This window comes from Poecile atricapillus, unplaced genomic scaffold (genome assembly GCF_030490865.1).
Source record: "Poecile atricapillus isolate bPoeAtr1 unplaced genomic scaffold, bPoeAtr1.hap1 scaffold_352, whole genome shotgun sequence".
NCBI lineage: Eukaryota > Metazoa > Chordata > Aves > Passeriformes > Paridae > Poecile > Poecile atricapillus.
The window spans coordinates 23668-33671 of record NW_026709149.1 but is presented as its reverse complement, the minus strand read 5'-3'; the positions used below and the strand labels follow the sequence as shown (position 1 = coordinate 33671).

General features: G+C 64.1%; 1 protein-coding gene across 1 annotated transcript; it reads left to right on the top strand.

Moving 5' to 3' along the window:
• The first annotated feature begins 3253 nt into the window (after positions 1 to 3253).
• On the top strand, positions 3254 to 9917 carry LOC131574494 (autophagy-related protein 2 homolog A-like). Its single transcript, XM_058828965.1, has 6 exons — positions 3254 to 3333; positions 3941 to 4023; positions 4689 to 4810; positions 6111 to 6274; positions 8206 to 8295; positions 9834 to 9917. The coding sequence occupies exons 1-6, from the start codon at positions 3325 to 3327 to the stop codon at positions 9900 to 9902; spliced, it is 537 nt and encodes a 178-aa protein (XP_058684948.1). The 5' UTR covers positions 3254 to 3324; the 3' UTR covers positions 9903 to 9917.
• Positions 9918 to 10004: the final 87 nt, after the last annotated feature.

Genomic DNA, 10004 nt, shown 5'->3' with positions numbered 1-10004 from the left:
TGTCCTGGGGGGTTCTGGGGGGGTTCTGGGGGGTTCCTGGGGGGATCTTGAGGGGTCCTGGAGGGTCCTGGGGGGGTCCTGGGAGTCCTGAGGGGATCTTGGGGGGTCCTGGGGGGGTCCTGGGGGGTCCTGGGGGGTCTGGGGGGGCTGGGGGGGCTGGGGGCTCCGGGGGGGTCCTGGGGGGGGTCCTGGGGGGTCCTGAAGGGGGCTGGGGGGGGCTGGGGGGTTCCTGGGGGGTCTTGAGGGGTCCTGGGGGGGTCCTGGGGGTCCTGGGTGGTCCGGGGGGGCTGGGGGGGCTTCGGGAGACTCTTGGGTGGGGCTGGGGGTCCTGGGGGACCTGGGGATCCTGGGGGTCCTGGGGGGGTCCTGGGGGTCCTGGGGGGGTCCTGGATAGGGCTGGGGGTCCTGGGGGATCCTGGGTGGTCCGGGGAGGCTGGGGGGTCCTGGGTGGGCTGGGGGATCCTGGGGGTCCGGGGGGCGTTCTGGGGGGGTACTGGGGGTCCTGGGGGTCCTGGGGGTCCTGGGGGGGTCGGGGGGGTCCTGGGGGTCTTGGGGGGTCTTGAGGGGTCCTGGGGGGGTCCTGGGGGTCCTGGGGGGTCCTGGATAGGGCTGGGGGTCCTGGGGGATCCTGGGTGGTCCGGGGGAGGCTGGGGGGTCCTGGGTGGGGCTGGGGGGGTCGGGGGGGTCCTGGGGGGACTGGGGGGGACTGGGGGGGGTCCGGGGGGTCCTGGGGGGGTCCTGGGGTGCTGGGGGGGCTTCAGGGGGCTCTTGGGGGGTCCTGGGGGGTCCTGGGTGGGGCTGGGGGGGTCTGGGGGGGCCATGGGGATCTTTGGGGAGGTGTGGGGGTGTTTTTGGGGTGTTTTGGGGTGTTTTTGGGGGTGTTTTGGGGGTCTCACGGTGTTTTTGGGGTGTATTTGGGTGTTTTTGGGGTATTTTGGGGTCTCACGGTGTTTTTGGGGTGTATTTGGGTGGTTTTGGGGTGTTTTTGGGGGGGTTTGGGGGTTTCTTTGGGGTGTTGTGCGGGTGTTTTTATGGTGTTTTTTGAATGTTTTTGGGGGTGTTTTAGGGTGTTTTTGGGGATATTTTGGGGTGGTTTTGGGGTGTTTTTGGAGTGTTTTTGGGGGTGTTTTGGGGTGTTTTGGGGGTGTTTTTGGGGCTGGTTTGGGGATGTTTTGGGGGTGGTTTTGGGGTGGTTTTGGGGTGTTTTGGGGGTGTTTTTGGGGTGTTTTGGGGGTGTTTTTGGGGTGTTTTTGGGGTGTTTTGGGGGTGTTTTTGGGCTGTTTTTGGGGTGTTTTGGGGCTGTTTTGGGGGTGTTTTTGGGTTGTTTTTGGGGTGTTTTTGGGGTGTTTGGGGCTGTTTTTGGGGTGGTTTTGGGGTGTTTTGGGGGTGTTTTGGGGCTGGTTTTGGGGTGTTTTTGGGGGTGTTTTTGGGCTGTTTTGGGGCTGTTTTGGGGGTGTTTTTGGGGTGTTTTGGGGTTGTTTTGGGGCTGTTTTTGGGCTGTTTTGGGGGTGTTTTTGGGGATGTTTTTGGGGTGTTTTTGGGGTGTTTTGGGGTGTTTTGGGGTGTTTTGGGGTGTTTTTGGGGTGTTTTGGGGGTGTTTTTGGGGTGTTTTTGGGGTGGTTTTGGGGGTGGTTTTGGGGCTGGTTTTGGGGCTGGTTTTGGGGTGTTTTTGGGGTGTTTTGGGGCTGTTTTGGGGGTGTCTCTTGGGGTGTTTTGGGGCTGGTTTTGGGGTGTTTTTGGGGGTGTTTTGGGGCTGTTTTTGGGGTGTTTTGGGGCTGTTTTTGGGGTGTCTCTTGGGGGTGTTTTGGGGCTGTTTTGGGGGTGTTTTTGGGGCTGGTTTTGGGGTTGTTTTGGGGGTGTTTTTGGGGCTGTTTTTGGGGTGGTTTTGGGGTGTTTTTGGGGTGTTTTTAGGGGTGTTTTGGGGCTGTTTTGGGGGTGTTTTTGGGGTGTTTTGGGGCTGTTTTGGGGCTGTTTTGGGGGTGTTTTTGGGGTGTTTTTGGGGCTGTTTTTGGGGTGTTTTGGGGATATTTTGGGGCTGTTTGGGGGTGTTTTGGGCTGTTTTGGGGTGTATTTTTGGGTGTTTTTAGGGGTGTTTTTGGCGATGTTTTGGGGCTGTTTTTCGGGTGTTTTGGGGGTGGTTTTGGGGTGTTTTGGGGCTGTTTTGGGGGTGTTTTTGGGGGTCTCACGGTGCCCTCGCCCCCCCAGGACGCGCTGATTTTCCTCAGGGATTTCGCCAGCGGCTTCATCGCCCACCTGAGCCCCCCCCCGGGACCCCCGCCCGGTACCGCGGCTCGGGGGGGGGAGGGGCTGGCACCGGGGGGGGCCGAGGGGATTTTGGGGTCCCCTCACTGACCCCTCCCCCCACTTCTGCAGCCCCCCCTGGGGTCGGGGTCCCCCCCTGGCCGGAGCCGCCCCCGGATGAGGAAACTGAGGCAGAGACCCCCCCGATCTACTTCGGTGGGGACACGGGGGGGACACGGGGGGACATGGAGGGGACACGGAGGGGACATGGGGGGGATATGGGGGGGACACGGGGGGGACACGGGGGGGACACGGGGGGATATGGGGGGACACGGGGGGGACACGGGGGGACATGGAGGGGACATGAGGGGGGGGACACGGGGGGACATGGGGGGATATGGGGGGGACACGGGAGGGACACGGAGGGGACACGGGGGGGGACACGAGGGTACAGCGGGAGGGACGGGGCTGTCCCGGGCTGTCCCTGGGGCTGTCCCCGAGCTGTCCCCGGGCTGTCCCCGGGCTGTCCCCGAGCTGTCCCCGGGCTGTCCCCGGGGTGTCCCCAAGCTGTCCCCAAGGTGACGGGGCTGTCCCTGGGGCTGTCCCCGGGATGTCCCCGGGATGTCCCCAAGGTGACGGGGCTGTCCCGGGGATGTCCCCGAGCTGTCCCCAAGCTGTCCCCGAGCTGACGGGGCTGTCCCGGGATGTCCCCGAGCTGTCCCCGGGCTGTCCCCGAGCTGTCCCCAAGCTGACGGGGCTGTCCCTGTCCCCGAGCTGTCCCCGAGCTGTCCCCGGGCTGTCCCCGAGCTGTCCCCAAGCTGACGGGGCTGTCCCTGTCCCCAAGCTGTCCCCGGGGTGTCCCCAAGCTGACGGGGCTGTCCCTGTCCCCGGGGATGTCCCCAAGCTGTCCCTAAGCTGTCCCCAAGCTGACGGGGCTGTCCCTGTCCCCGGGGATGTCCCCAAGCTGTCCCCAAGCTGTCCCCAAGCTGTCCCCAAGGTGACAGGACTGTCCCTGTCCCCAGCGAGTTCCGTTTCACGGCCGATGTCCCCGTCTGGCTGGATTACCGCGGCAAGCGCGTCACCATGGAGCAGGTGACAGGGCCGGGGGCTGGGGGGGACAGAGGGGACCTGGAGGTGACAACCCCACATCCCGCTCCTCCCGGTGCCACTGTCCCCGTGCTGTCCCCTGGTGTCCCCGTGCTGTCCCCATGGTGTCCCCATGGTGTCCCCGTGCTGTCCCCGTGCTGTCCCTGTGCTGTCCCCGTGCTGTCCCCATGGTGTCCCCGTGGTGTCCCCTGCTGTCCCCTGGTGTCCCCGTGCTGTCCCCGTGCTGTCCCCATGGTGTCCCCGTGCTGTCCCTGTGCTGTCCCCATCGTGTCCCCATGGTGTCCCCTGGCTGTCCCCATGCTGTCCCCTGCTGTCCCCTGCTGTCCCCTGCTGTCCCCTGCTGTCCCTGATGTCCCCTGATGTCCCCTCTGTCCCTGATGTCCCCTCTCTGCTGTCCCCTGCTGTCACCTGATGTCCCCTGATGTCCCCTCTGTCCCCTGATGTCCCCTCTCTGCTGTCCCCTGCTGTCCCCTGCTGTCCCCTGATGTCCCCTGATGTCCCCTCTGTCCCCTGATGTCCCCTGCTGTCCCCTGATGTCCCCTGATGTCCCCTGCGGTCCCCTGCTGTCCCCTGATGTCCCCTCTGTCCCCAGGGTGCCCTGGCCGGGATCCTGATCGGGCTCGCGCGGCTCAACTGCTCCCAACTGCGGCTGAAGAGACTCTGCCACCGCCAGGGGTGGGACAGGGACAGGGACACTGGGGACACTGGGGGACACTGGGGACAGGGGACACTGGGGGACAGGGACAGGGGACAGGGGACAGGGACAGGGGACAGGGGATGGAGGGAACAGGGGTGGGACAGGGGACACTGGGGACAGGGGAGGGACAGGGACAGGGGACAGCGGGGACAGGGGACAGCGGGGACAGGGGACAGGGGGGGACAGCGGGGACAGAGACCAAAGGGGCTGGTGAGGACCTGGGGGGTCCTGCGTGTCCCCGAACTCACCATGTCCCCCTGTCCCCTGTCCCTGTCCCCCTGTCCCTGTCCCCTGTCCCCTGTCCCCTGTCCCTGTCCCCTGTCCCTGTCCCCCTGTCCCCCTGTCCCTGTCCCCTGTGTCCCTGTCCCTGTCCCCTGTTCCTGTCCCCTGTCCCTGTCCCCTGTCCCTGTCCCTGTCCCCTGTGTCCCCTGTGTCCCCTGTGTCCCCTGTCCCTGTCCCTGTCCCCTGTGTCCCCTGTGTCCCTGTGTCCCCTCTGTCCCCTGTGTCCCCTGTGTCCCCTCTGTCCCCTGTGTCCCCTGTGTCCCCTCTGTCCCCTGTGTCCCCTCTGTCCCCTGTGTCCCCTCTGTCCCCTGTGTCCCCTGTCCCTGTCCCCTGTGTCCCCTGTGTCCCTGTGTCCCCTCAGGCTGTTGGGTCTCAGCCGTGTCGTGTCCTACGCGGTGTCCGAGTGGCTCCGGGACATTCGGTGTCACCAACTGCCGGGGCTGCTGGGGGGGGTGGCACCAGTGCACGCCGTGCTGCGGCTCTGTGAGTGTCACCTGTCCCCAGTGTCACCTGTCCCCAGTGTCACCTGTCCCTGTGTCCCCAGTGTCCCCAGTGTCCCCAGTGTCCCCAAGCTGTCCCCAGTGTCCCCAGTGTCCCCATGTCCCCATGTCCCCATGTCCCAAGCTGTCCCCCTGTCCCCATGTCCCCAGTGTCCCCATGTCCCCAGTGTCCCCAGTGTCCCCAGTGTCCCCATGTCCCCAAGCTGTCCCCAGCTGTCCCCAGTGTCCCCAGTGTCCCCAGTGTCCCCATGTCCCCATGTCCCCATGTCCCCAGCTGTCCCCAGCTGTCCCCAGTGTCCCCAGTGTCCCCAGTGTCCCCAGTGTCCCCATGTCCCCCAGTGTCCCCAGTGTCCCCAGTGTCCCCAGTGTCCCCAGTGTCCCCATGTCCCCAGCTGTCCCCCAGCTGTCCCCATGTCCCCAGTGTCCCCAGTGTCCCCATGTCCCCATGTCCCCAGTGTCCCCAGCTGTCCCCAGTGTCCCCATGTCCCCATGTCCCCATGTCCCCAGTGTCCCCAGTGTCCCCAGTGTCCCCATGTCCCCGTGTCCCCAGTGTCCCCATGTCCCCAGCTGTCCCCATGTCCCCCAGTGTCCCCAGTGTCCCAGTGTCCCCATGTCCCCAGTGTCCCCAGTGTCCCCATGTCCCCCAGTGTCCCCAGTGTCCCCAGTGTCCCCCAGCTGTCCCCATGTCCCCAGTGTCCCAGTGTCCCCATGTCCCCATGTCCCCAGTGTCCCCAGTGTCCCCATGTCCCCATGTCCCCATGTCCCCAGCTGTCCCCAGTGTCCCCTGTCCCCAGTGTCCCCAAGCTGTCCCCATGTCCCCGTGTCCCCAGTGTCCCCATGTCCCCAGCTGTCCCCATGTCCCCAGTGTCCCCAGTGTCCCCAGTGTCCCCCTGTCCCCAGTGTCCCCATGTCCCCAGTGTCCCCATGTCCCCAGTGTCCCCAGCTGTCCCCAGTGTCCCCAGCTGTCCCCATGTCCCCATGTCCCCATGTCCCCATGTCCCCAGTGTCCCCAGCTGTCCCCCAGCTGTCCCCAGTGTCCCCATGTCCCCAAGCTGTCCCCATGTCCCGTGTCCCCATGTCCCCAGTGTCCCCAGTGTCCCCAGTGTCCCCCAGCTGTCCCCAGTGTCCCCAGTGTCCCCATGTCCCATGTCCCCATGTCCCCAGCTGTCCCCAGTGTCCCCATGTCCCCCCAGTGTCCCCAGTGTCCCCATGTCCCCATGTCCCCATGTCCCCCCAGTGTCCCCAGTGTCCCCATGTCCCCCCAGTGTCCCCTGTCCCCTCAGGGCGGGCTCTCCGGGACCTGCTGCTGCTGCCGGTGCTGGGGGGGGGTCCCGGGGGGGTGACCCTGGGGGTGACCCGGGGGGTGACGCGCGGTGTCACCGCCCTCGGGGCCGCCTCGGCCAGCGCCGCCATCGGGCTGGGGACGAGGCTGCTGCGAGCGCTGCAGGTGAGACCCCCGGGACCCCCAAAATCACCCCAAAAACACCCCCGGGACCCCCAAAAACACCCTGGGACCCCCAAAATCACCCCAAAAACACCCCCGGGACCCCCAAAATCACCCCAAAAACCACCCCGGGACCCCCAAAATCAACCCCAAATCAACCCGGGACCCCCAAAATCACCCCCGGGACCCCCAAAATCAACCTGGGACCCCCAAAATCACCCCAAAAACCACCCCGGGACCCCCAAAATCAACCCGGGACCCCCAAAATCACCCCAAAAACACCCCCGGGGACCCCCAAAATCACCCCGGGACCCCCAAAATCACCCCAAAAACACCCTGGGACCCCCAAAATCACCCCCAAATCAACCCGGGACCCCCAAAATCACCAGAGACCCCCGGGACCCCCAAAATCACCCCAAAAACACCCCCGGGACCCCCAAAATCACCCCAAAAACACCCCGGGGACCCCCAAAATCAACCCAAAAACACCCCCGGGGACCCCCCGGGGACCCCCAAAATCAACCTGGGATCCCCGGGGGACCCCCAAAATTACCCCCAAATCAACCCGGGACCCCCAAAATCACCCCAAAAACACCCTGGGACCCCCAAAATCACCCCAAAACCACCCCGGGACCCGCAAAATCACCCCAAAAACCACCCCGGGACCCCCAAAATCACCCCCAAAACCACCCCGGGACCCCCAAAACCACCCCAAAAACCACCCCGGGACCCCCAAAATCACCCCAAAAACACCCCCGGGACCCCCAAAATCAACCCCAAATCAACCTGGGACCCCCAAAATCACCCCAAAAACACCCCCGGGACCCCCAAAATCACCCCAAAAACACCCCGGGACCCCCAAAATCACCCCAAAAACCACCCCAGGACCCCCAAAATCACCCCAAAAACACCCCCGGGACCCCCAAAATCAACCCAAAAACACCCCCGGGGACCCCCCGGGGACCCCCAAAATCACCCCCAAAACCACCCCCGGGACCCCCAAAACCACCCCGGGGACCCCCAAAATCAACCCCAAAAACACCCCCGGGACCCCCAAAATCAACCTGGGACCCCCAAAATCACCCCCAAACCACCCCGAGACCCCCAAAATCACCCCAAATCAACCTGGGGACCCCCAAAATCACCCCCAGAACCACCCCGGGACCCCCAAAATCCCCCCCAAATCAACCCGGGACCCCCCGGGGACCCCCAAAATCACCCCCAAAACCACCCCCGGGACCCCCAAAATCACCCCCAAATCAACCTGGGGACCCCCAAAATCACCAGAGACCCCCGGGGCCCCCCAAAATCAACCCGGGACCCCCAAAATCACCCCAGGACCCCTCCCCAGTCCCCCGGGGGTTTTGGGGGGTCCCTGCTGGGTTTGGGGGTTCCCGGGGGGGTTTTGGGGGCTCCCTGGGATTTTGGGGGGTCCCCGGAGGGTTTGGGGGGGTCCCGGGGTGTTTGGGGGGTCCCCGGGGGTGTTTTGGGGTCCCGGGGGTGTTTTTGGGGTGTTTTTGGGGTGTTTTGGGGTGTTTTTGGGGTGTTTTTGGGTGTTTTTGGGGTGTTTTGGGTGTTTTTGGGTGTTTTTGGGGTGTTTTTGGGGTGTTTTGGGGTGTTTTTGGGGTGTTTTGGGGTGTTTTTGGGGTCCCGGGGGTGTTTTTGGGTGTTTTGGGGTGTTTTTGGGTGTTTTTGGGTGTTTTTGGGGTGTTTTGGGTTATTTTTGGGGTGTTTTTGGGGTCCCGGGGGTGTTTTTGGGTGTTTTGGGGTGTTTTTGGGGTGTTTTTGGGGTGTTTTGGGGTGTTTTGGGGCTGTTTTGGGGTGTTTTTGGGTGTTTTTGGGTGTTTTTGGGGTGTTTTTGGGGTGTTTTGGGGTGTTTTTGGGGTGTTTTTGGGGTGTTTTTTGGGGTGCTCCCGTGCCCTGTGCCCCCCCAGGCTCTGGCCGAGGCTCTTTATGGACTCGTGGCCCCCCCGGGACCCCCCCGGCCCCTCCCGGAGCCCCCGGAACGGCACCAGCGGCTCCCAGTACGGACCAGTACAGACCAGTACAGACCAGTATGGGGGGGGGGGGTCCAGTACAGACCAGTATGGGGGGGGGCTCCCAGTACAGACCAGTATGGGCTGGGGGGGTCCCAGTACAGACCAGTATGGGGGGGGGGGATTCCCAGTACAGACCAGTATGGGCTGGGAGGGTCCCAGTACAGACCAGTACAGACCAGTATGGGTGGGGGGGGACCAGTACAGACCAGTACAGACCAGTATGGGGGGGGGCTCCCAGTACAGACCAGTATGGGGGGGGGGGACCAGTACAGACCAGTATGGGGGGGGGGGGACCAGTACAGACCAGTATGGGGGGGGGGAGGGTCCCAGTACAGACCAGTATGGGGTGGGGGGGACCAGTACAGACCAGTATGGGGGGGGGGGTCTCCCAGTAGTCGGGGGCTCCCAGTTTGGGCTGGGGTGGGGTCGGGGGGATCCCAGTTTGTGCCAGTTTGGACTGGGGGGGTGTGTGGGGGGTCCCAGTTTGGGGTCAGGGGGTTCCCAGTTTGTCCCAGTTTGGGGTCAGGGGGTTCCCAGTTTGTCCCAGTTTGAACTGGGGGGGTGCAGGGGGTTCCCCGTTTGTCCCAGTTTGGGGTCAGGGGGTTCCCAGTTTGTCCCAGTTTGAACTGGGCGGGTGCAGGGGGTTCCCAGTTTGTCCCAGTTTGGGGTCGGGGGGTTCCCAGTTTGTCCCAGTTTGTCCCAGTTTGAACTGGGGGGGTGCAGGGGGTTCCCAGTTTGTCCCAGTTTGGGGTCGGGGGGTTCCCAGTTTGTCCCAGTTTGTCCCAGTTTGAACTGGGGGGGTGCAGGGGGTTCCCAGTTTGGGCCAGTTTGGACTGGGGGGGTGTGTGGGGGGTCCCAGTTTGGGGTCGGGGGGTTCCCAGTTTGTCCCAGTTTGAACTGGGGGGGTGCAGGGGGTTCCCAGTTTGTCCCAGTTTGAACTGGGGGGGTGCAGGGGGTTCCCAGTTTGTCCCAGTTTGAACTGGGGGGGTGCAGGGGGTTCCCAGTTTGTCCCAGTTTGGGGTCAGGGGGTTCCCAGTTTGTCCCAGTTTGAACTGGGGGGGTGCAGGGGGTTCCCAGTTTGTCCCAGTTTGGGGTCAGGGGGTTCCCAGTTTGTCCCAGTTTGTCCCAGTTTGTCCCAGTTTGGACTGGGGGGGTGCAGGGGGTTCCCAGTTTGTCCCAGTTTGTCCCAGTTTGAACTGGGGGGCTGCAGGGGGTTCCCAGTTTGTCCCAGTTTGGGGTCGGGGGGTTCCCAGTTTGTCCCAGTTTGAACTGGGGGGGTGCAGGGGGTTCCCAGTTTGTCCCAGTTTGTCCCAGTTTGGACTGGGGGGGTGCAGGGGGTTCCCAGTTTGTCCCAGTTTGGGGTCGGGGGGTTCCCAGTTTGTCCCAGTTTGTCCCAGTTTGGACTGGGGGGGTGCAGGGGGTCCCAGTTTGGGGTCAGGGGGTTCCCAGTTTGTCCCAGTTTGAACTGGGGGGTGCTGGGGGCCTCTGTGCCCCCCGTACCCCTCCCCCCCTTCCCTCCCCAGGGCCCCCCCGGAGCGAGGAGCCGCCCCTCCCCCACCCCGGGCACGGCGGGCGCCCCTCCCCCACAATAAACTGGGAGAGACTGGTTCTTACTGGGAGAGACTGGTTCTTACTGGGAGAGACTGGTTCATACTGGGAGAGACTGGTTCTTACTGGGAGAGACTGGTTCTTAC

What these genes read in the sequence shown, in the direction of transcription:
- LOC131574494 (XM_058828965.1), top strand. An exon ending in AGACTCTGCCACCGCCAGGG is followed by an intron (nt 4,024 to 4,688) that starts GTGGGACAGGGA and finishes GTGTCCCCTCAG; the next exon opens with GCTGTTGGGTCTCAGCCGTG. An exon ending in GGCTGCTGCGAGCGCTGCAG is followed by an intron (nt 6,275 to 8,205) that starts GTGAGACCCCCG and finishes GTGCCCCCCCAG; the next exon opens with GCTCTGGCCGAGGCTCTTTA.